Consider the following 26,837-nt stretch of genomic DNA (forward strand, 5'->3'; position numbering starts at 1 on the left):
CCTCTAAAACTGGTCATAATATACATCACAGCAATAGAACACTAGACAACCTTTACCAAAAAACAAACAAAAAAAAAAACCCAAAACCCTTAAAAAACAGCAGCAACAAAAACCAACTAGCCAGGTGGTGGTGGTGCACACCTTTAATCCCAGCATTCGGGAGGCAGAGGCAGGCGGATCTCTGTGAGTTCGAGGCCAGCCTGGTCTATAAGAGCTAGTTCCAGGACAGGAACCAAAAGCTAAGGAGAAACCTTGTCTTAAAAAAAAACCAACTAGAATGTAGGTTTCTATTGAAACATAAATCTACCTGGTCTATCAATATGTACTGGGTACCTGTCATGTGTAAGAAAGGTGGATGATGAAGAAAGCCAGTGAAAACATGCAAGCTGCCATTTCAAGTGTTATAATTTCAAAGGCTCTCTTGGGCAGTGAAAATAATTGTAGATTATCAAGTTATGTCAATTACCATACCTAGAAACCTAATACTCCTCCCTCCAAGTTTTTTTTTAAGATTTATTTATTTATTATGTATACAGTATTCTGTCTGCATGTATGCCTGCAGGCCAGAAGAGGGCACCAGATCTCACTACAGATGGTTGTGAGCCACTATGTGGTTGCCGGGAATTGAACTCAGGACCTTTGGAAGAGCAGGCAGTGCTCTTAACCACTGAGCCATCTCTCCGGCCCCCCTCCCTCCAAGTTTTAAAAAACAAATGTATTATTTTCTTTATATTAAGTATAACAAAGAGTACTTACTAGTAGTCATTCCTGGCTGTTGCTGTCCCATGTTAGTCCCAGTATTCATAGAAACTGGAACCATGCCAGGAGCACTTGGTAGCATGTTTTGTTTCTGTAGCCTAGTCCTCCGTTTCTCTTCTAGTTCTTTCTGGATCTTATAGATCTTCTCAGCTAGGAGATGGTAGTATTCCGCCTAGAAATAAAATTTGAGTAAAGATGAGAAAACAGAAATAGAATTAACAGAAAAACTGAACCATTTAAAGAGCAGACAAGAACTAAATTTGGCTGTAGAGGGAGAGGCTGCCCTACAAAGTGAGTTGCAGGACAATTAGGGATACAGAGAAATCATTCTCAAAAAAAAAAAAAAAAAAGGACAAGAAATTATGAAGACTATAATGTATGTCATTAATAAATGAACTCAACTTGCAATAACATGTGATTAGCAATTTTACTATGAAGTTAAAAATTAAAGTGTATCTTCCATAAATTTTTTATTTACAAAACACAAACTGGCAGTTTATAGGGTACAGAAAGAATGACATACATTTACTGCCTTCTTTGGTGCTTTGCTTGCATGTATGTCTGTGTGAGGTTGTCGGAAGCCCAGAAACTGGAGTTATAAACAGGTGTGAGCTGCCATGTGGGTGCTAGAAATTGAACCCGGGTCCTCTGGATGAGCAGCCAGTGCTCTTAACCCCTGCATTAAACATTAAATTTAATGCAGAGAAAACACTACTTGACAAAATATGTTCTATATAACTCAGCCCACAACTATTAACAATAAGCTCCTTTCCAAATTAATGTATTAGTAAAACGCCATAAAAGAAAATATAGGCCAGGCGGTGGTGGCACACACCTTTAAGCCCAGCACAGGCAGAGGGCAAGTGGATCTATGTGAGTTCAAGGCCAGCCTGGTCTAAAAGACCTAGTTCCAGGACAGGCTCCAAAGCTACAGAGGGAAAGAAAAAAGAAATAAAATATAAACTGAGCATGGTAGCACACACCTTTAATGCCAGCGCTAAGGAGGGAGAGGCAGTTGGATCTGAGTTTGAGGCCAGACCTAGTTATTTCCAGGATAGTCAGGAAACTCAAAGAAACTCTGTCATTCTTCTGTGTGTGTGTACATTAATGATTGAGAGACAGAGTCTAGAGGCTAAAGATAGATGGAATAATTTAAGAAAAGATGGCTAGAAATTAGACAACCTAAGGCTGGATTTATAAGGAAAAAGTCTTCAAATGTGGTTTATTGAGGAGCTGGGTGGCAAAGAGCCAAAGAACAAAGAGCAAAAAGCAACCAACTACAATCAACCAGCCCACTTCAGAAAAGGAAGAAAGCTTCATGCTCACTCTATTGTTTGCAGATTCATACATGTCCCCTTCTACTTTACGAGCATATGCAACAAGGTTTTCCATCCGTCGGTCTTTTAAAGCAGCAGGATCCGGAGTGGGGAATATGGCTTGAACACTGGAACATAAAATGGTACCACTATAATGGCGTGTCAGCTTTATATACATTCACCACAGAAATACACAATATTGTGACTACTGTGACGTTTTCCCTTATCAATACTGACATGGTTCATTCACAAAATATAAAATTATTTTTTTAAGTTAATTCCATTAAGTCTCAACGCTATTTTATTTAGGGCTTTTTTACCTGTATGTCTGCGTGAGTGTGCAGTGCCCACAGAGGCCAGAAAATGGGATCATATACAGTAGCACTGGAGTTACAGACAGCTGTGAACTGCCATGTGGGTGAGCTGGTTTGGATACTTGACATAGCAACCAGCGCTCTTAAGTCACCTCTCCAGACCCTAAATTACTATATTTTTCAAAATTTACCAACAGAACAATGTATGCCTAATTTTGATCATGTTTTCCTTTGTTCTTTTCTTTTTTTTCCTCGGGGGGACGAGGGGGAAACCAGGGTTTCTCTGTATAGCACTGGCTGTCCTGGACCTCTGTAGACTAGGCAAGTCTTGTAATCTCAGAGATCCGCCTGCCTCTTACTCCCAAGTGCTGGAATTAAAAGCCTGTGCCACCATACCTATCGAACAATTTTATTAAAGGTGTTACAATATAAAACAATATTAACTTTTAAAAAATTAAGAATTTTTTAAAAGATTTATTATGTATATACAGTGTTCTGCCTGCATGTCAGAAGAGGGCACCAGATCTCATTATAGATGGTTGTGGGACACCATTTAATTCCTGGGAATTGAACTCAGTAACCCTTGAGGAACAGCCAGTGTTCTTAACCTCTGAGCCATGGCCATCTCTCCAGCCCTACTTAAAAGAGGTTTGGTAATCACAAAAAGCCACCCCATAAAAATACTTTCTGGAGGGCTAGAGAGCCCACTTAGTGATTAAGAGCAGTTCCTGTTCTCTCATCAGCAGTATCAGGCAGTTCTAGTGGATCTCCCCAAGCACTCATAACCACATAGGATAAAACTCACACAAAGACATGCACATGAATAAAACTAAATACTCTCTGGTTTTTGTGATTCTACATAAAAGTTGTACTGTGCCACATAAACAGAGAAAACCTGACTTTTCTTCCAATATCATTTGTCTTTAAACATTTCTGTTCTTTTAAATTTACTTATCAAAACAAAACCAACAATTATTCAAAACTTTGTTACAACTTATAGAGAAGCAAGGAGATAGCTACTATTTTGTCATCATGGTTCTCGCTCTAAACTTGGATGTGGTAGCCACAGCCTTTAATTTCAGTACTCAACAGGCAGAGGTAGGAGGATCTCCAAGTTCAAGACCATCCTAGTTTGTATTGCCAGTTCCAAGACAGCTGGGATTACAAAAAATCCTAACTCAAAATACAAATAAAGAGATTCCCACTGAACTATTTCTCAGTAAGGTATGTGGCAACCTCTAAAAATGTATGTGATACTAGCATAAGCTTGTACATGCATGTGTATAATTTCTGATACCCTTCTGCCACACTATCACACCTACTTCATGTCGTAGTGGCACTCACTCACCCTAATCAAATACTCTGGCAGTAATTTTTTATTCAAATTGTTTAATTTATTGTTTGTGGTTTCAAAGCACATCTTCAGGAGTCAGTTTCCCCCTTTCTACCATTTAAGTCCAAGGACGAACTTGAGAGCAAGAGTCTTTAGTCACTGAACCATTTAATGATCTCCAAGTAAACAAAAATTATTTAATATTTCTTAACACTAGGCAGGATAATTTATATGTTAATGATAAGACTTGTGAAATAACATGAAGAAAGATGGAGAGGAAAGCAGAGAAAGATTAGATTTTGGAAACACTATTAACACCACAACACTTAAGACTGACATGCCATCACTTTACTTACAGTTTATGAACAAGGTGGTTTCGAAGATCCTGAGTAATATCTTCATGCCACTGTTTCCGAATTCCAGTACTAGATGGCTGGGCTGCTGTTGGCAAAGGACCCAAGGAGGCCACACTGGCATTTTCACTCATCATTGGGCTTTAAAAATGAGTGGCAAATAGTTTTAGTATTGGAAACAGGCTTCACTTAACTAGAGACAACAGTAATTACTGCCATGAATGGTGACTGAGTATTTAAGAGGCATATGTATGAGACTACATATTGTTTGTGTGTGTGACTCAGTGTTACATTTCCTTATGAAGGACGAGGAGGAAGAAACTCTTGTATTTGAAAATCCAACTCACGTCACCAGGCTGTTTTGCCATATGGACACACACTACCTCATACCAAGAACCTTGAACACTGGCTTAAAATAACATTAAAAAGAAACATATTCTTTGAAAACTTTATACACTTGCACATATATTCTGATAGTATCCATCATTGAAGAATGGGATGGAGGGGTATAGTTTAACTCATTTAAATGCCAAATTAGGGCATTTTCCTTCCTAAAAGTTAATTGTAAAAGAAGGAAATAAAATAAAAAAACTCAAGGAATTTTCAAGTATTTGAAGGGACTAAGGCACAAACTTACTTTTGAGAATTTATGGCCGAATGCAACATGGAATCAGAAAGAAGATTCGGCGTCTGAACCCCTACACCTCCATTTACACCCATGGGACTAGCACCTAAAGCAAAACAAAGCAAAGGAGGGAAAGAAAAAAAAAATAGTCACCATACAATGAATGCCTTAAACCAAGTGAAAAAAAATGTCAAATTAGAAAAAGAATAGCACATACATTTAGCAATGCAATTAACAACACAGAAAAATTAGCACATGGGGCAACCATACGAACCAGTAAGAAAAAAAGAGGCAGAGGAGCTGGGAGAAAAAAAGGCTCAATTGGCTACACTAGCATGAGGACCAGAATCCAGATCTCATGCATATACATAAAACATGAATTTGACGGTGCTCAAATGTAACCCTAGTACCAAAAGGGGTGGTCTCCAGACCTTACTGCTCAGCCAATCTAGTCAATGAGTGAGCTCCAGGCTAATCAAGAAGAGTCTCGCCAGGTGGTGGTGGCACGTGCCTTTAATCCCAGGGAGGCAGAGGCAAGCGGATCTCTGTGAGTCTGAATCCAGCTTAGCCTAGTGAGTGAGTTCCCAAACAGTCAAGAGATACAGAGAGAAACCCTATGCTGAAAAACCAAAGACAATAAACTGATACAAAGCAGGGCTAGAGAGATACAGCTCAATGTTAAGACCCCTAATGCTAAAACAGACTCACCAGTCTGGTTCCTAGCAGCCATGTAAGATAGCTCACAAGAACCTGTAATGTAACTCAAGATTCAACAGTTCTGACCACATTCACATGCACACATGAACGGACACACACATATATACATATAATTAAAAATACTAAAAGAAAAAAAAACAGATTGAAGACTGTAAGAACACCCACATGGAAACTATAATCCAGAATACTGCCACCCCACTTCTGGCCTCTATGTGCATGTGATAAAATAATATAAAAGCAAACAAAATATACTCATACATAAAATGTAAGGAAAAGGGTAGGACTGAGAAAAGACTCAGGGGTTAAGAACACTCGCTTGGATGTTAGCATGATGGTATAAGCCTTTAAACAACACTACAGGCTGAAGCAGGTAGGTCTCTGAATTTAAGGCTGGATTGGTATAGTGAGTTCCACAACAGTCAGGGCTGTTTCTCAAAGAAACAAAAACCAAACAACAAACAAAAACAACACTTGATCGTACTCTAGGAGACTCAAGTTTAGTTCCCAGCATCCTTGTCAGAAGCCTCAAAACTTCAATTCCATGGGAGACTCAACACTCCCTCCTGTACTCCCTCCAGTCAGTACAAGTACATGTGCATACAGACACACACCAATACACATAAATTTTTTGTTTTGTTTGCAATGGGGTTTCTTTGTGTAACCTTGGTTGTACTGGATTGCTCTCTGTAGACCAGGATGGCCTCAAACTCAGAGATCCACCTGCCTCTGCCTCAAGTGCTGGGATTAAAGGTATACAATATTGCCACCAAGGAAAAAAAAATTAACTTTCTAAAAACAAGGTTAGCTAATCCAGGTGTGATGGTGCATGCCTTTAATGCCAGCACTTGGGAAGCAGAGGTAGGAGGATCTCTGAGCTTGAGGCCAGCCTGGTCTATATGACAAACTCCAAGACAGCTAGATCCCTTTCTCAAAAAGCAAACAACAGCAACAAAATCAACCAATGGGGGAAAAAAAAAAAAGAACATATAGGGTTGATCAATCAGATGGACTCAGTGGGTAAAGGTCCATGAGACACAAAGGATGTTATTTCTGGAAATTTAATCTCAAGTGTGAAAAGGAGAAACGTAACCAAAGTATCAAGTATTGATTGCAATTTCTTTCAACATATCGATTTTAAAGAAGTCCTTCAGCTATAATTTAAAATTATCTTAATTCCAAAATTCATTTAGTAAAAAAACAAAAAGGGAGACAACAGAGGTAGGGAGGCAGAGGGGAGAGGGAGCATGCCTACATTAATCTTCATTTATACACGATATTACATACTTAACCACATCACCTCTGACCTAGACAAGGAACTTACTCATGTTGTTCATGGGTCGCATGCCTTGGGGAGACTGCCCAGACTGCTGACTTTGTTGACTCTTTGCTTGTACCTGGGGTTGTGGTGGAATCTGGTTTACTTGATAGGGTAGTCCAAGTGCAGCATAGGCCCGCTCTATAGAGCTGGGATCAATCTGACTAACAGTGCTTAGGCTAGGGGTAGACTGTTGACCCACTCCTAGAGAGCTAGGGTTTCCAAGCCCAACTGGGGCTCCAGAAAGAATTGCTAGAAAAGACAAAAGACACAGTATCAGAATACTATCATTGGTAAGAAAAAGAGACTAGAATGCTTAATGAATTTTTTTAAAGTTTCAATTACTGAAGGATCTTAGTATCATAGACCATGTCTCCAACTGGTCTTTTGAAAAATTTTCTAAATACATGCTTTATATGTGCTAAATGCTTAGAATGATGTGGTAGCTGTACTTTTTAAATGCAGTATGTTTACTTATTACTTTTCTCTGAGAACGATCTCATTATCTTCATCTCATAATTTTTTATTTTATAAAATAAAAATTCACACATGCACACAAAGAACATAGCTTTAAAAAGGTCAGGGAGAGGTGGTGCATGCCTTTAATCCCAGCACGTAGGAGGCTGAGGCAAGCAGATCTCTGTGAATTCCAAGCCAGCCTGGTATACAAGAGCTAGTTCCAGAATAACCAGAGCTATTACACAAAAAACGAAACCTGTCTTAAAAAAACAAAAAAGTTCAGCCTTTTTTGTTGTTTAAATTCAAATGACCTACTTGGCCGCAAGTATGTAAGAATAAGCTGTTCAATGTCAAAACAATGATAATTCAATTTAGAAAATTTTAAAGTCAAGACTAAGTTGTACATGATGGTACACAATTGTGATCCCAGCACTCAGAAGGCTAAGGCAAAAAGACAGCAAGTTCAAGGCAGCGTAGGCTACATAGTTAATAAGACTCTCTCAAAGAGAGGCAAGAAAATACACATTCACCTACTGATGTTTTTAAAGATAAGGCGCACTGAGTTCTGTTTTTACTAATTTATAGAGGGAAAACCTTTGTATTCAGTATGGCATTAAAGGACCAGTTTGGTCACTAGTCTCACATATCAAGCAGTATCTTAACTCTATCAAACGGTGCTAGTATACTTCTCAAGCTTGGTTATAAATCAGCAAGATTCAAACACTTACACTGTTGATTTCGCTTATCCCCAGCATTTTTGAGAGGAAGACACACAGGACAATCATGCCTTGTACAATTCTTCCAGTGTGAAATGATTTGTCGAGAAGATGCACAATGTGCCACTAAAACCAAAAAAGAGAGAGAGAATTTCACGTTTTCTTTACAGGAATAAGTCAACTATATAAAACTTGCTCCAGATGTGGTACCTCTCCTAAATTAAAGATATTCCAAGCTATAGCACAAAAAAAAAAAAAAAAAAACCACATACCCATAAAAGTGCTGCTACACATAAAACTATTGGGTAATGTTACACATAAAACTATTAGGTAAAACTGTATTGTGTTAGGTATTTGCCCACACAAAGCCTTCAACAGTACTACCCGAGCAGTGCTATGCTAGAACAAATCAACTACCAAATATCACAGAATAGAAACTTTTACAAAAACAAGCTTCACAGGGACCACTTCTGCATTACTGGTGGGAATGCAAGCTGGTAGAACCCCTTTGGATGTCAGTGTGGTGATTTCTCAGAAAATTAGGAGGAAACAACCTTCCTCAAGACCCAGTAACACCACTTTGGGGTATATATCCAAAGGACGCTCAATCGTGCCACAAGGATATGTGCTCATAGCAGTTCATAGCAGCTTTGTTTGTCATAGCCAGAACCTGGAAACAACCTAAATGCCCCTCAATAGAAGAATGGATAAGAAAAATGTGGTACATTTACACAATGAAGTACTACACAGCAGAAAAAATAACGACAGCTTGAATTTTGCAGGAAAATGGATGGAACTAGAAAACATTATTTTGAGTGAGGTAACCCAGACACAGAAAGACAATTATCACATGTACTCACTCATAGGTGGTTTTTAAACATAAAGCAAAGAAAGCCAGCCTACAAACCACAATCCCAGAGAACTTAGACAACAATGAGGACACTAAGAGAGACTTACATAGATAGATCTAATCTACATGGGAAATACAAAGTATAAAAAGACATGATTTCCTGAGTAAATTGGGAGCATGGGGACCTTGGGGGAGGTTTGATTGAGGGAGGGGAGAGGCAGGGAGGGGAGCAGAGAAAAATGTAGAGCTCAATAAATATCAATAGGGCTGGAGAGGTGGCTCAGAGGTTAAGAGCATTGCCTGCTCTTCCAAAGGTCCTGAGTTCAATTCCCAGCAACCACATGGTGGCTCACAACCATCTGTAATGAGGTCTGGTGCCCTCTTCTGGCCTGTAGGCATACACACAGACAGAATGTTGTATACATAATAAATAAATGAATGAATGAATGAATGAATAAATGAATAAATAAAATTTTAAGGAAAGTAAATAAATATCAATAAAAAAAATTGAGACCACCTAGAAAATAAGGAGAACCATTATTTCAAGAGACAGGAAAAAAACTATAAATAATGATGTCATTCATATAAAATACTAAAAATAGAGCCGGGCGGTGGTAGCGCACGCCTTTAATCCCAGCACTCAGGAGGCAGAGGCAGGCGGATCTCTGTGAGTTCGAGACCACCTGGTCTACAAGAGCTAGTTCCAGGACAGGCTCCAAAACCCCAGAGAAACCCTGTCTCGAAAAAACCAAAAAAAAAAAAAAAACTAAAAATAGAACGTAACAAATTATTCGGTCAATAAGTGATCCCTAAAACTGCTAGTTCTGTCTTTGCCTAAGGACAATTTTATCTCTTAAATATTAACCTTAAGAAATATGTCTTGCCTTGGTTTATTGTGTAATTAGAAACAATATCCTTGACGCTGAATTTTAGACATGTTGTGCTACTTTAGAAAAGTCATGTGAGACTTTGTAAATAAACATAAAAAAACTTTTACAATTTCCCATCCTATCATATCCTACTCACTTAAAATCTTTTTGTTGTTACACACCAATTATCTTCATCATTTCCACAAGAGAACACAATCAAGATTCTTTCACCAAACTGGGTAAATTGTATTTCATCCAGACAATAGCTTTTTAAAGGTATTATGACAGGCAAATGAGGAATGTTCAAATTGTAAAGTGAGTCAATGGCTTTCTGTGCAAGCATGAAGACCGGAGTTCAGACCTCTAGTGCTCAAATTGTCAATCATATTAACCCTAATGCTTGAGAGCTGATGACAATGAATCCCCAGAACAACCTAGCTGATACCTAGATCAGCCTAATCAGCAACTTCTGGCAAATTCGGGGGTAGAAACATGGCTCAGCATGTCTAACATGCTTATGGTCCAGGGTTTAATTGCCAGGAAGAGCATAAATAAGCAAATGTACACCAAGAAGCTGTGATTTTATTGGTCTGGGATGCACCTGGAATATGAAGTTGATTTGTTTATGAAGGAAGGGAAGCAAATTCATGTATTTGATGAAAGAATATGTGTATGACCATAATGATATCACCCTAAGGCTACTCACCTTGACAGGACTTGCCTGACTGACAGTGTGTCATGTGGTTTAAAACATTTTTCATGGTTCGACAGTGGGGAAGATTGCACTGCCTCACTTCCCCATTGGCCTGCTCCCGGCGCTGGCATTTGTGAGCATGTAAAAGGAGAACAAGCTGCTGCTGGATGAGCTTGCGCTTCTCTGGATCAGCTGTGTGTGCACCAGAACCCATCCCAGGGGCAACTGAAGTCACCAGGCTTGGCTGCTGGACCGATGAGGGTGGCTGCTGACCCTAAAAGAAATGACAAAGATTTGTGTGCTATCTTTTAATAAGGACTAGATATTTTCAAATTAAACCCTTCTCAGTTATGCCAGGCTTCATTTTTTAATTTGGATGGAAACAATTTAATAAATACATGATAACCCCTATTATCAGAATGCTTAATGCAGTAAAAATAATTACAACAGTAATAGTCAAAGTATGTATAAAAAACAGAGAACTAAACAAATATGAAGAACAGGTAAACTACACATTCTCGGTACTGGAAACCCACAGGGTGAGATCCAGAATTCAAGGCCAGTCTTTGCTACACAGCAAGTTTGAAGCCAGCCTATAACCAGACCCTGCCTCAAAAAACACATAGGGGCTTGAGAGATGCTTTAAAGTTTGCTCTTCCAGAGACCCGAATTCAATTCATAGTCACATGTCCAGAACTCACTAACACCTTTAACTCCAGTTCTAAAAAATCAAGACCCTCTTCTAGATTACTTGGGCACTTCCATGAAAACAGGACACATCAGCCGGGCGGTGGTGGCGCACGCCTTTAATCCCAGCACTCGGGAGGCAGAGGCAGGCGGATCTCTGGGAGTTCGAGTCCAGCCTGGTCTACAAGAGCTAGTTCCAGGACAGGCTCCAAAACCACAGAGAAACCCTGTCTCGAAAAACCAAAAAAAAAACAGGACACATCCATATACACATAAAAAAATAATCCTGAAAAGAAAAAAAAAAAAAACAAAACAAGAACAAGAACTGGAATTAAAGACATGTGCCACCATGTCCAGAAAAAATTGTTTTTATACTTCCAATGGAAAGAAGCTTTTCCAAAAAAAAAAAAAGTTATCAAAAGGTAAAAACAAATTTCTTTATTAAATTCAAATTCACAACTAGAAATTGTTGGAACCAAATCACAAGAGATTCATCTGTCTGCCTCTGCCTTCAGAGATTAACAATGTGCTGTACCACACCTTAAACATCCCCTAAGAGACCTTAGACCTGGCTTGCCTGGAACTTGCTGGGTAGACATGGCTGGCTTAAACTTACATAAAGCTTCCTTAGTACATATTTTAAGACAGGTGAAAATTGTCCATTATAATGCTGCTCAATGAATTTAACAGTAGCCAAATGTGCAATGGGTTTCATCCCAACAGAGGATTAATTTGAGAGAAATTACTTTATTATACTAAAGCAAATAAAATTAGTATACTTGATCCTTAAGAGTAGAAGCCTTTGCAAGAGTCTTTCTCCAAGGCAGAAAGGTTCTAGTTTCCTACCCTTCAGTAATCAGTAAGGCCTGCTGAAGGGATACACACATTTTATCAATACACACAGGAAATAAAACTCCATGTGGAAATTTTGCAAAGCAAAATTCTATTCTAAGGCACTCCCTCAAATAATTCACCCCATCATGTATCTCAGACTCCAAGTATGTATAATACCACTGTGTTAAATGCCACTCTACTGTTCACAAAAGGGCTCCAGGTAATGACCTGATTACAGTTCAAAATGCATGTTAAGAGAAACCAACTCCTGTAAACTAACTTCTAATATTCACATGTTTATCATGGCATGTGTGTACATACCCAACCTGCATACAAATAAATATTAAAAACAAAGAGCCAGGTGGAGATGGCACACAAATTTAATCCCAGTACTTGACAGGCAGGGGCAGGCAATCTCTGTGAGTTCAATGTCAGCCTGGTCTACAGAGCTACTAAAGAAACTTTGTCTCAAAAACAAAAAACAAAAACAAAAAAGAAACAAAGGAAGAAACAGTCTAAAAGAAAATTCATACTCACCATGTTGGGCATTCCCCCACCAGGAACTGCCTTTTTGTCCATTGCAAATGGAGATGGTAAGCTATTTGGTAGTACAGTCTTTGTCTGAATTGGGAGACCAAGGCCACTCGCTCCAATCTGCTGTCCAGAATTCTGAGCATATGGTGAACCATAAGGACTGGGATTGTTCATCATTCCCATCTACGTAAAATTAAAAACATTCTCCGTATTACTAAGACATCGCCATTTCCATACTTCATGTTCTATATTACAAAATCATTTTAAAACAAATCCTCTGATTATATAAAGAAAACACACTGAAGGGCCCAGCAAGATGGCTTAGCAGGTAAAGATGCTTACTGCAAAAGTCTACCAACCTGAATTTGATCCCCTGCGCTTGTAAAAGAGAAAGGAGATCCAAGCACTCGGGAAGCAGACAGATCTCTGAGTTGGAGGCCAACCACCTGGTCTACAAAGTGAGTTCCAGGGCAGGCTCCAAAGCCACACAGAGAAACTATCTTGAAAAATCAAAAAAAAAAGAGAGAGAGAGATTTAAAACCCCAGCCTAATAAAACATAGTAGTACACTTACGTCTCTCTTTTAAATATGAACAAATAAAAGTGTATTTTTATCAAAGTACATTTCACTGACCTAGGTATAAAAAAAATTAATTAATTAATTTAAAAAAATAAAAGCTGAGTACTAGCTAGAGGCTGGAGGATCAGAAACTGCAAGGTCATCCTTAGCACAGAGAGCCCAGGCTCTGAAAGTAAGATATCTTCCATGTGTTCAGTTTACCTGGAGCCATCCTACTACACAATGATTAACTGAAAATGTTAAGGAGTTTTTAAAATTATGTTTATTTATTTGTGTATTAACGTTTGCACATGCACACACACTTGCATGCACATAATTACCACAGGGCACATGTAGAAGTTAGAAACTACCTGAATAGGTAAAGGAAAGTTTCTTTGCCTACTAAGACATCTCAAAGGCAACTTTCTCACTAGACTTGGATCTCGCTGATTAGGCCAAGGAGCCTGGTCATCACCTCTTCATAGTTGAGATTAAAAGCCCATGCTATCATAGTCAGCTTTTTACATGTGTGTTGGTGACTAGTAAGTCCCTATATTTGTGTGGCAAGCATTTTACCAAATAATCTTCCTCAAAGACCTACCCCCAAAACTACATTTTCATAACGGGCTTATTTCTGTGAGGCCTATAATTCCAGTCCTTAGAAAGAAGCAGAATTACTAGTTCCATGTCAGGCCAACTATCTGATATTAACTTACAAACAAACAAACAAAAAAATCAAAACGATGCAATTTTTAGCTTTTTTCCTTTAAGTTGTACCACTACACCCTTTGACACATTCTCACTATGCAGACAAAGCTGGCCTTAGAAGAGTAACCCTCCTGATTCAACCTTCCCGCAAGGGCTGAATCATAAACATCATGTACCACCACAGGTGTTTATTTTATGTGTGTGAGTGTTCTGACTGCATATACGTCTTTGCACCACTTGCATGTAGTGCCTCTCAAGGCCAGAAGAGGGCATCAGATCCCTGCAACTAGAGAGATGGTTGACCAACATATAGGTGTTTGGAATGTGTCTGGGTTTTCTGGAAGAATCATTCCTTCAGTCCTTATAAGTTTTAAAGTACTAATATTTATTCTAAAATAATTTTAATGATGTCCATGCCTATAATGAGATACAATTCATTCACAATTGAGTCCCTAATTAAAATGGATATTCATTGAGACATGGAAAGCTATTTTACCACAGAACTTTAAATAAACAATAAAAGAACAAGAAACAAAATGTTTATAAAAGTCCACCAAAAAAACACAGAAATCTGTAGCCTACCTTAGTATCTTTAAGTAATTATAATATGCTTATTCATATATCTCAATACAATCTGGTGGGTTTGTTGTTTTTTTTTTTTTTTTTTTTTTTTTTTTTCAGAATTCTACCTTCCCATCATTATACCTTCTGGCCCTTTGAAGTTTTCTTTCTCCCCCACCAAATAGTATAAGATGGGGCTATATTTGTAACTGCTACACTGCTATCCCATCTTGTCCAATTATTCACTGTTATACAGGTATACCTAACCTGAAAAGACAGAGAAAGGACTAATGTTGTGCTCCCAGACTTAAACATTCTATACTGCAGGGAGGTTCTCAAATAAAAAGCTATAAACTCAAAAATAGCTTCAAGAAGTCCCTGAAACTGACCAGATTCACTAGATCCCTATTTGCCAGAGTAAGCAATAAATGGTAAGAGTTCCCGGCCCCCCAACACAAGCTGAGCTGCAAAGACAACTCTCAGGAGAAAAAGCTACAAAGAAGACTAGGATGACAGACCAGCTGCAGAAACCAACCAAGTTGCCTGGAAGTTTAGACCAACTGAGCCAATTGGAAAGAACACTCTCCAACCTGTTGAACTCCCCTCAGGCAGTACAGGTTCACAGCTTTGTGAACTGTTGTTACCCACCCTGGGGTGAGCTTTGATGATGCAGTGGTCTTTGAGTCATTTCTTCTGTAAGCAACCCTTCACCCACATTCCTCTAAGCAATCCCAACATCGCTTACTGGTTCACACCAAATTGGCCTCTGGTGATATCTATACTTTGGTCAGTGATTACCTACCTGGTTAAGCAGACCTCCTGTGTGTTTCATCTCCCCAGGGAAAGTTATGCCATACAACAACCAGGAAGTTACAAGCAAAAGAAACTCCACCCCACAAAAGCCTCTGGAGCATCATTATTCCTTTGCTAAAAAACAGCCTTACACATATTAAATACCTATTAATACTTAAGTTGCTGCAGAAAATTAGGAATGTAGTAATATGAATACTCACATACATTACAAAACAAAACAAGGGGGCTGTAAAGATGGCTTAAGCAGTTAAGAGTATTTGTTCTTACAAATTATCCATATCCCAAGAAGAATCTACATAGTAGTTCACAACTTTATATAACTCCAGTTCCAGGGAATATTCTTTGTTTTCTAATGGCACCAAGCACACATGCACACGAAAACAACAAAAGCACTCTACCAGGCAAGCTCAAGCTTGTAATCTCAGGAGGCTGGAACAAAGGGACTGAATTTGATAAACTCTTGAGTTTGACACTCATCCATCACAGGTGCTGGAAACCAAGTTCAGGTCTTCTGTAAGAGCAGTACAAGTTCTTAACTGGTGAGCCATCATCTCTCTACTCTAAAACACTCTCTTAACCTAAAATCTTAAACATCAAGAACTCTTGGTGCTAGAGATATTCATTTGATATAGTTCTTGCTTGCCATGCATAAAACCCTGGGTTTGACCTCTCTGGACCCCATAAACCACATGTGGGGTACATGCCTGTAATTCCAGTATTCAGGAAGTGGTGGCAGGAAAATCAGTATTAAACAGGGAGCTGGAGGTCAACCTGCTATATTGAGAGCCTATCTTAAACAGCAAAAACTCTTCTAACATTACATATAAAAAAAGCTATCCACCAACTGATGCACAGAGTAAACTCCAAAAGTTATATTATCACTCCTGTTTTGGGAAACTGAATTATATCCCTAAAACACACACTCACTTGAATGGTTAAAACTCAGAAGTATTTGTGGGGTGCTGTGATCAATCCTAGGGTCTTGTTCATACTAAGCACACATTCTACACTAAACTCTGAAACTAAATCCTAAATTTGTCAAGATTCATCCCACTACAACCCCATATTTTGAGATAGCATCTCACTATGTAGCTCTGACTGTCCTTGAACTATCTATGGTAGACCAGGCTAGATTTTAATTCAGAGATTGATCCATCTGGTTGTGCCCTGGGATCAAAAGTGTGCAACACCATGCTCAGCTTAAGATTTATTTCTTGCCAGGCAATTATGCAAGCCTTTAATCACAGCATTAAAGAGGCAGAGGCATGTGGATCTGTGAGTTTGAGACCAGCCTGGTCTACAGAGGAGAGTTCCAGGACAGCTAAAGCTACACAGAGATACCTTGTCGAGATAGAGAGAGAGAGAGAGAGAGAGAGAGAGAGAGAGAGAGAGCGAGCGCGCGAGAGCAGTGATTTGTGTTTTGTTCACTGCCATGTACTCAATTCCTGAATCAAGGAGGATATAATCTGTAAATGTAAAAAGACTGGGGAAATGTCTCAGTATTTAGAGGACCTAAGTTTGGTTCCTATCAGGAGGCTCACAACTGCCTAAAATGACAGCTGCAAGGGGGAACCCAATGCCTCTGACTTCCAGCCTTCACTAATATATCATATAATGCAATAAAAAGTATAGATAGCTTAAAATTGGGCAGTGGTGATGCACAACTTTAATCCCAGCACTTGGGAGGTGCGGGGGGGGGGGGGTTGAATGGGTCTGGAGCTCTAGGACAGCCAGAGAAATCATGTCTCAAAAAAAATAATAATAAAAATATTCGGCAGTGAGGTGCACACTTTTGATCCCAGCACTTGGGAGGTAGAGGCAGGGGGATCTCTGTGAGTTCAAGGCCAGCCTGGTCTACAGAGGGAGTTCCAGGACAGACTCCAAAGCTACATAGAGAAACCTTGTCTCAAAAAACCTAAATAAATAGACAAACAAAATGTGTGTGTGTGTGTGTAATATCACTTAGGACTAAAGAGAAGGTCCATTGAGTAAAAACGATTGACATGCAAGTCTCATAACCTGTGTTCAGCTCTACAGAACTCCTATAAAAGCCTGATGCACCGATACAACCATCTATATTTACAGCACACCTATGGGAAATGGGAGGCAGAAACAGGAGAATTCACAAAAACTTGAAATCCAAGCAGAATGGGAAAAAAAAATCCCTCTTCTCAAAGAAAGTTAAATAGTAAGGGAAATTTGAACACTGTTCTCCACACATAACTGTGCCCAACCTTACACGCAAACATGAAAACACATAAAAACATTAAAAATACAGCTGTTAAGTGTGAAGAAGGAAAAGAATGATTTCATTTTTTGGAGTCATGGTTTCACAGTACATTCCCAGCTGACTTGGAACTCACAGAAATCCAACTGCCTCTGCCTCTCCCAAGTGATGGGATTAAAGGTGTCTACCACCACTCTGCCAAGAAAAAATTTTAAAACAGAAGTAGTCAGTCTGCCTAAATCAACAATGCTGCTCCCAAAGCCATAGGTTACTAAATGAAAGTCTCAGTGCCAGATAAGAACTATCTCCCCATGAGCTGCTGGTCAAAGATGCTTCAGAAGCCACCAATACAGACTTTTTCCAATGCTTTTGATTGCCCACCTGAACTAGATGGTAGGGCACTACTAGTGAAAACCACATTTTGGTTGCAGAACATGGAGAAATCAAACTGGAAGTTTCCTCCCTGATGACTAGCTTTCATAGTGCCTGAAGATTAATGCAGGGAGCTGCTAGTAAGGAAAGTCATCAACGATTTTACCAAGCTATGCACCTTGCAAGTTACAACACAAACCTTCCAGGTAAGACAGTCCCAATGCTACAACAGTATCCTTACTATTTAGGAAGGTAAACCACAGATTTCTGGCTGGATTTCAGGTCTGCTGCAGAGGAGGAAATTCATGCCTCATACTGTAGAAACCTATAGCAGCCCATTATCTATTTGCTAAATGAATATGGTATCAAAGAACCTTCTTAGTATTTTTGTTTATACCTATACACTAGTGCTACTGTAAGCCTTGATTTTTGGTCAGAGAAGTTTCTTTCTGCACTGAACAATGGTTAATGCAGAGTCACATTAATCTCAACAGGTCAAGGTGCTTAGAACAAGTCATTGTTGAGTGTTCAGTAGTGACAAATGAGATAATTAATATCACCCCCAGACTCAAGGAACATGAAGGAGGACACTGCAAAATGCCAGACACAATAGGACTGTTAGAATAAAAGTTCTTTTATTCAGCAAATGTGATTACTTGAATAAGATCTGCACAAGAATCAGTAAAAATGGTTCAGTGTATGCCCGCACTTCTGAGGACCAGAGTTCAATTAGAATCCATTAAAAGTGAAAAGAAGAGAATAAAATCCCACAGTTGTTGGGATCTCTATATACTTGCTGTAGCATACAATGCACACCCACATTATTTTTAAAAGAGGTGGGAAGGACCTGTACAAGATAGAGCCCATTAGCATTTCATCATGGATGGGGAGAAATTTATTAATGGTAGTTAATGGTTGCTAGGGAAGGAAAATTCATTTTCTACAGTGTTATAAGCATGTTATAAGCTGCCCATGCTCCAGTAAGCAATACCATGCTCATGCATGCAATTCTAACTAAACTCAATGGGTCACAAGCAACAATAAAAAGGCACAAAACAGCTGGGTACAGTGACCTATGCTCTTAACTACAGCATTACAGAGGCAGGGAGATCTCAGTTTAAGACCTGTCTGGTCTATGTAGTGAATTCTAGGTCAGTCAAAGATGCACTATCTCAAAACAACAAAAAACTCACACAAGACCAACATCTGGTTTAAACTACTAGAATGCTAGTTACACTTCCATAGGTTTTCTCCCCCCACCCTTTATTTAAATCCTCAGTATCATCAACTATGAATAATGTTTAAAGTGAAAGATACCTACCCTCACTCACCCTTCCCATCCTCCTAAATGTTAGGCTAGAGTGAATAAAAACTTTAAAATGGGAAACAGGGGAGCTGATTAAATCATAGATGGTGGGTCATAAGAGGCAGAGGCAGGAGAGCCACTGAGGTCAGCCTGGTCTACATTGTGAGTTCCAGCCAACCAAAGTATATAACAAGACCTCGTATTCTACTTTTTTTTATACCAGTAACCAAAAAGAGTTGGATTAAAAAAAAAAAACCAAACAACTAGAGTTACAGGCAGTTGTGAGCCTGCTAGGAACTGTTTTTTGTTGTTGTGTTTTGTTGGTTTTTTTTTTGTTTTTGTTTTTGTTTTTTGGTTTTTCGAGACAGGGTTTCTCTGTGGTTTTGGAGCCTGTCCTGGAACTCGCTCTTGTAGACCAGGATGGTCTCGATCTCACAGAGATCCGCCTGCCTCTGCCTCCCAAGTGCAGTGTGCTAGGAACTGAACACCAGAGTTCACACAATAATAGCCCAAGATTTATTCTTAATAAACACATGCAGACATACACGGGCTTCTAAAAAGTAGAACAAATAATTTTTCTACCTAAACAGTGTTAATATCTACTATCTTAAAACTGTACTTTTACAAGGATAATATGAATCCTAAAATGAGTTGAAATGAGTTGCCGGGCGGTGGTGGCGCACGCCTTTAATCCCAGTACTTGGGAGGCAGAGGCAGGAGGATCTTTGTGAGTTCGAGACCAGCCTGGTCTACAAGAGCTAGTTCCAGGACAGGCTCCAAAACCAGAGAAACCCTGTCTCGAAAAACAAAAAAAAAAAATAAAAAATAAAAAAAAATACTATAATATTTAGGACAAAAAGATATGAAAATATAGGTAATTATTTTGGAATAATCATGAAGATACAGGATACCAATCAAACGTAAAACAAAGTATTTTCTATAAATTTAGTAAAAGAACTTCTTAAGACTTATACCAACACATTAGATCTTTGGCACGTAAACACAAGAATAAATGAATAACTTCAAGCACTTCCTGCATCACTGAAACAGCCAAATGGGTACTTCTTAAATAAACAAAAACAGAACTCACCTTAAGAGGCTGGGGGCCTCTCAATCCTGCTTGTCCTCCCATCTGAGGAGAGCCCTGCTGTAGTGGTTCAGTCAGTAAACTGCCAGCATTGCCCATGCCTGGGTTGGGGTATTGCATATTCGGCCGTCCTCGTCCTGTTCCAATTGAACCATTCATGACTTGATTGGGTATTATCCCTTGTCCATTTCCTGCAGCCAACATTCCAGGATTCATGCCAGCATTCATCCCTGTGCTCATTCCCATGGCAGGCTGATTCACCGGACTGTTCATCATACCTGTGGTAGACTGTGTAGGACCCTGATTTGGTCCACTACTGCCCATCCCCATGTTAGGAGAAGTCAAGCCTGTCTGTGCCATCGGACTTTTGACCATGCTATTTATCAAACCTAATCCAGGGCTGTTCTGTTGGGCCTGGCTGGCCATAACTTGGGCTGGCCCACCAACCCCCATATTGAGGTTAGGGGAACTACCAGACCGTAGCAATTCTGACAACTGTTTATGTTTAGAGGCTGCATCTTGTACTATGCCAAGACTTGTCTGAAGCTGACTAATATCGCCACCATTGGTGAGTCCCAATTCCGTCGAGTTGATTAATTCATCTGGTAAATCATGTTCCAGGTCAAACAGCGAACCAAAATCTAAAAGCAAATAGAAAAGATAAAGGTTAACTTTTACACAACCCAAATCAGAAGTACATAAGACAGTCTGATTTTTGCTAAGTATAAATTAATCTTATCGGGGGCTGGAGAGATGGCTCAGAGGTTAAGAGCACTGACTGGTCTTCCAGAGGTCCTGAGTTCAATTCTCAGCAACCATATGGTGGCTCACAGCCATCTATAATGAGATCTGGTGCCCTCTTCTGGCATGTAAGCATACATGGAAGGAATGCTGTATACATAATAAATAAATCTTTAAAAAAATTAATCTTATCTACACTCTCCATAGAAAACTACATGTTTAATTTTTGTACTGTGGCTTTTTAATATACTAATTATGCATTTTCTTAAAAAGAACTAATTTTGGTTAGACAAACAGGTTAAAAAACTTAAGAGCTATGCCAAAAATAAGACCAAGTGAAAGGGGGGTGAATGTTGGTACAATATCTACTAAATGAGTTGCTGAAAAGTTAACATTAATAATCATTAAAAGGTGTCCTACAGGGCTGTAGAGATGGCTCAGAGGTTAAGAGCATTGCCTGCTCTTCCAAAGGTCCTGAGTTCAATTCCCAGCAACCACATGGTGGCTCACAACCATCTGTAAAGGGGCCTGGTGCCCTCTTCTGGCCTGCAGGAATACACACAGACAGAATATTGTATACATAATAAATAAATAAATATTTAAAAAAATAAAAATAAAAAAAAATAAAAAGGTGTCCTACACCAGATGGACAGCTTATTGAAGAATGGCAATCTAAGTTCATGGCCCAGAACCACATAAACAGAACTGAGTCCTTTAAGCTGTCCTCTGACCTTCAAACCCACACACACACTGCACACCAACACACAAACTAATAAAAATATTTTGTAAAAACTTTATTTTTTTTATTTATTTATTTTTTGTTTGTTTTTGTTTTTCGAGACAATGTTTCTCTATAGTTTGAGCCTATCCTGGAACTAGCTCTAGAAGACCAGACTGGCCTCAAACGCAGAGATCTAACATAGCCTCCCGAGTGCCAGGATTAAAGGCGTGCACCACCACCACCAGCCAAAAACTTCATTTTCTAAATTTTACATTATTTATATGTGGATTTCCTGGAGATAAAATTACAAGTGGCTGTGCGTTGCCTAACTTGGGTGCTAGGAACTGAATGTAGTCCTGTGGAAGGGCAGGAAGGAGGTGCTCTTAACCACTCTTTCTAGTCCTTAAAAAAAAAAAAAAAAAAGAGCCGGGTGGAGGTTGTGTACACCTTTAATCACGGAAGGCGGGAGGCAGAGGCAGGTGGATCTCTGTGGGCTCAAGGCCAGCCAGCCTGGTCTACAGAGCTAGTTCTAGGACAGGTTCCAAAGCTACACAGAGAAACCCTGTCTCAAAAAAAAAAAAAAGAAAAAAAGAAAAACCTAAATTCAGTATCATGTCTCAATGCCTATAATCCTAGCACTCAGGAGGCTAAGATAGAACATTACGTATGCCAGGCCTGCTTGGCTACATAGTGAATTTTAGGGGCTACATAGTGAATTTCAGGCCGGCCTAGGCTACAGAGTGAAACCTTGTCTCAAAAACCTGAAACTGGTTAAGGCTCCATCACCACATATGGCCAGGACAGAATCTGGAGACTTTATGTGAGTCCCAGCCCTGCTTCAGGATCTAACAACAATGGGCCTAACTTTATTCCCAGGTGAAGTGACACTGAGGACAAAAGGATAAAAAGCACATAAGGAACCTAACACCTCCCCATCATACTGAGGAAAGGCTGCTGCTGATGCTACGGTCATCACTGTGGCTATGGGTTCTGCTATATGCTGTTAAGTTATAACATTCTTATATTCATATTCATTCATTCATATACACATACACACTTACTTCTCCTGCTATATGGTCTTAGTAAATTACCTACCTGCCTTCCCTAACTTAAAATTTGGGAATAATCTTAGATTTCTCCCTCTGGCTACTTATTCTGGAAACAAAAACAAGTTATGCCTCAGCCACTGAACTTCCAAACCTTCCCACTTTTTTCCATCTTCTGTAATAAAGACCACCCTTACTAGAGCTAGAATCCTTTAAATCTCACTTCTCTTACTGTCTTCTTCAGGAGTTTTTCCATTTTAATATCTTGCACCCATTTAAATGACTATACTGTAAAAATTAAACTTCTATAGGCAATGTTAGTCCCGAATAGTGGGTGGCTAAAGCAGAAGAGAAGAAATACCAGAGTTCACTATCAATCCAGGTAAGGAAGGAGATGGCTCAGTCAGTGAAGTGCTTGCCACTCAAGCATAGTTTGGGCCCTCAGGAGCCCTGTAAAAGCCAAGCAGTGACACTGTAATCCCCCAATTCTGAGGGAAGTAGAAAGAGGAGAATCTCTGAGCCTGTTGCTCAGATGTCTACCTTAAACAATGAATGAGCTTCAGATTCAGTGAGATCCTGTCTCAAAATATAAGGTGGGGAGTAACTACAACAGACACCTCAAACCCACATATACAGGAACATGCAAGCACATACACAATGATAATTTTGCACTGTGACCAAGGTTTCTGGTTTTAGGTATAAACATAGTTCTTTTATTTTTTGGGGGGGGGGGTTTCGAGACAGGGTTTCTCTGTGGTTTTGGAGCCTGTCCTGGAACTAGCTCTTGTAGACCAGGCTGGTCTCAAACTCACAAAGATCCGCCTGCCTCTGCCTGGGATTGAAGGCGTGCGCCACCACCGCCCGGCCTAGGCTAAACTAGTTACTGGAAATAATTAGTCTCATCCTCCTAGAGTTCTGGGATTATAGGTTAACACCCCACACATACAGCTTTCCTAAACCATTTTACAGTGAATTCTCACTTATTTCTCACTACAAACTATAATAGTAGGTACTATGGGTAAAAAAAGATGATCCATAAGTCAGGTCATTGGCCCAAGGTTATTTAACAAAACCATGGGATTCTCAACTTCTAGTCTAACTCCATTTAATCAATTCTCCTTTTCCCCCTCAGAGACAGGGTCTCACTATGTAGCTCTGGCTGTCTTGGAACTAGGTCTATACAGCAGGCTGGTCTCAAATTCAGAGTCACCTTTCTCTATCTGCCAGTGCTAGGATTTTTTGTTCATTATGTTTTTGTTGGTGATGGCTTTTTTCTTTTTTGAGACAGGCTCTCACTACAAAAGCAGCCTTGGGTAGCTTAGAACTAGTTATGCAGACCATGTTAATCTCAGATTTTTCAACAAAATTGCAAACTGTTTTTTGAGGCATTTATCTTAAAAAGAATCTAAATTTAAACACAAATTTTATCTGTAGGGCTGGAGAAATGGCTCAATGGTTAAGAGTAATAGCTAAGAGTACTTACTGCTTTACAGAAAACCTGGGTTCAGGTCCCAGTACCCATATGACAGCTCCAATCTCAAGGGATCCACACCCTCTTCTAATCTCTTAAGGCACCAGGCACATACATACATACATGCATTCAAGTTAAATATTCAGACAAAATAAATCTAAAACTAAAAAAAATCCAAATTGCTAAGAGGCTTAATTAATCAATTAATATTTATTCTCTTGGCTCCCATTGTGTGTTTATGTTCATATTTATATCATGCATGTGGTGGTCAGAGAACAACTTTATAGAGATGGTTCTCCTTTTTAACCTTTACATGGATTCTGATTGAACGCTGGTCTACAGGATTGCAAAAGCTATCCACTTTTTGTAAAAGTCACCCACTCAGCTATCTTGAAAGCCCCATTTTAAACTCTTCAAGAAATGAGCAGCAGTAAATCTGTACCAAAATTTCAAAAGGAAACTACTAACTATAATATGAAAACATATTGATTTGCAATATTTGCAAAAAAATCAATATTGTTATTTTGATTTTTTGGCTTTATTTCTTCAGTTTTGTTTTAAAACAGGGCCTTCCTACATCATAGACCAGGCTGGTCTCAAATTCTCAATTGTCCCTACCATCGCCTCCTCAGCGCTGGAATTATGGATATGGACAAATGAACACACCCAACTCAAAATTTATTTATTTTCTAAAATATGTAAGACTTCACAAATTTTCATGCCATCCTTTGTGAAGGGGCCATGCTGGTCTTTTCTGTATTGTTCCAATTTTAGTATATGTGCTGCCAAAGTGAGCACAAAATTTAATGTTTTAATTTGTCTTAATCTTTAGCATAAGTTATTTCACTTATTCATTAATTTCACTAATATTTATCAGTGTCAAAATTAACTTCAAGGTAGAACGCAGCATACCTGCAGCCCTAGCTACTAAGGAGGGTGAACTCCAGAGTCAGGTGAATACTAGAGTTTCCAGACCACCTAGGAAGCACAGCAAGACTCCTTCTCAAGAGAAAAGAATCTGAAAACCACAAAATAATTATTTTCTGTTTCCCATAAATTAATTGTTGGGTCTTATAAACTGGCAGAATGACTTTTTTTTTTTTTGGTTTTTCGAAACAGGGTTTCTCTGTCTAACAGCCCTAGCTGTCCTGGAACTAACTCTTGTAGACCAGACTGGCCTTGAACTCACAGAGATCCACCTGCCTCTGCTGGGATTAAAGGCGTGCGCCACCACCACCTGACTCAACTTCTGAACTGTTTTGGAAATTTATACTCCCACTTGTATCAGGCAACATTCTTCCTACACACCTTCCCTTTCTTTAACCACTTAATGTCTACAAATATCATTATGCATTGATTTTTTTCTTTCTTTTTTCTTGGGGGGGGGTGGTTCGAGACAGGGTTTCACTATGTAGCCCTGGCAGTCCTGGAAGTCACTCTGTAGACCAGCTGATGTAGACTGAGATGCTCTTGCCTGAGTGCTGAGATTAAAAGTGTGTCCCAACTGCCATGCTGCATTGATTTTCAAGTGTTTCAAATTACTTTCTTCAATGAATAGACTAAAGAAGGTATAAAATAAAATGTCCAAAAGCATCAAAGGCAGAAATCCTCTTCACCCTCCCTAGTATCAATTCACTAGGCATGCTAATACAGTCTCTACTTAAGCAATAAAACACAAACTCCTACTGGGAAAAGGTACACACAGGACTTACAACTTAAAAAAAATTATTTACTATCATACTGTCAACCAAACAACCTTCTTGAGGTCTTATCAGTAAATTTACATGGTCTTGAGAAATTTAAGGTACAGGACACAGTATTCTACTATACTGCACCACAATCAGCAATACCTCATTAACCAAGGAGCTGTTTAACCTATCTGATTCCAAAACAACTCTAATACACACATTTCCTAACTAAAAAACAAAATCCCAAGGTCTGAGCTAGGAAAAAAAATTTTATTCCATACAAGTATTCTAAATAGGATGGTAAGTAACTTACACAATGCCACCCTAGAAAAATAAAACAGACATTTAAAAAAAAATTGTGACTTGCTTCTGTAATCCCAACACTGGGGAGACAAAGAGGAAGGAAAACTGTAGCAAAATAATCATCCTTACCAGTTCTCTACATTAACCTAGTGGTCAACATAAGTATACTTTATATATTATCTCCTTGGTGCCTTTGAAATTGGGGAAGAAGCGACTGGGTTGGGGCAAAACCCAAAGTCAATCCAGTTACTCACACAGCAGGGCTACAGGAGGAATCTTTACCCTACTTAATTGTGATAGGTCCTAAAACTATCACCCATCTTTACAGAGTGTGTTCTTAACTCAAGTGCTCACCTTTGTGGTTTTTGTTTTGTTGTTGTTGTTGTTTTTGTTTTTTCCAAGAACGGGTTTCTCTGTATAACAGTCCAGGCTGTCCTGGAACTTGCTCTGTAGACTAGGCTGGTCTCGAGCTCACAGCTGGGATTAAAGGAGTGCACCACTGCCTCCTTAAGTGCTCTTAAGTGATTTCCAAGCAGTGACAAAATGTTCAATGAGCAATAAAGGAAAAGGAGGAGAAAAAAAGTCAACCCTCATCAGGTGAATCTGAGTAAAAAGCCAACCTGGGCAGCCTGGTCTACAGAGCAAGTTCCAGGATAGCCAGAGTTACACAGAGAAGCCCTGTCTCAAAAATGAAGGGGGATGGGGGTGGAAATTACCTTCATCATTGCTGGAAAAAAATCAGCAGAAATCAGTTCTTCGATTACTCAAAAATTTACCTATTGCCGGGCAGTGGTGGCGCACACCTTTAATCCCAGCACTCGGGAGGCAGAGGCAGGTGGATCTCTGTGAGTTCGAGGCCA

General features: G+C 39.3%; 1 protein-coding gene and 1 non-coding gene across 2 annotated transcripts in view; both read right to left on the reverse strand.

Annotated features, from left to right (window-relative positions):
- Ep300 (E1A binding protein p300) overlaps positions 1–26,837 on the reverse strand; it is a 64,758-nt gene that overhangs the window by 33,021 nt on the left and 4,900 nt on the right. Inside the window, 9 exon segments of the mRNA XM_005354157.2 lie at positions 757–931; positions 2,086–2,203; positions 4,079–4,216; positions 4,713–4,806; positions 6,739–6,984; positions 7,920–8,033; positions 10,333–10,594; positions 12,379–12,558; positions 20,011–20,648. Of these exon segments, the coding sequence (XP_005354214.1) occupies positions 757–931; positions 2,086–2,203; positions 4,079–4,216; positions 4,713–4,806; positions 6,739–6,984; positions 7,920–8,033; positions 10,333–10,594; positions 12,379–12,558; positions 20,011–20,648 (1,965 nt within the window).
- On the reverse strand, positions 24,677–24,784 carry LOC113456774. The gene has a single exon (XR_003377515.1). It is a non-coding gene; the product is annotated as a U6 spliceosomal RNA (small nuclear RNA).

The sequence above is a fragment of the Microtus ochrogaster genome, chromosome 15 (genome assembly GCF_000317375.1).
Source record: "Microtus ochrogaster isolate Prairie Vole_2 chromosome 15, MicOch1.0, whole genome shotgun sequence".
NCBI lineage: Eukaryota > Metazoa > Chordata > Mammalia > Rodentia > Cricetidae > Microtus > Microtus ochrogaster.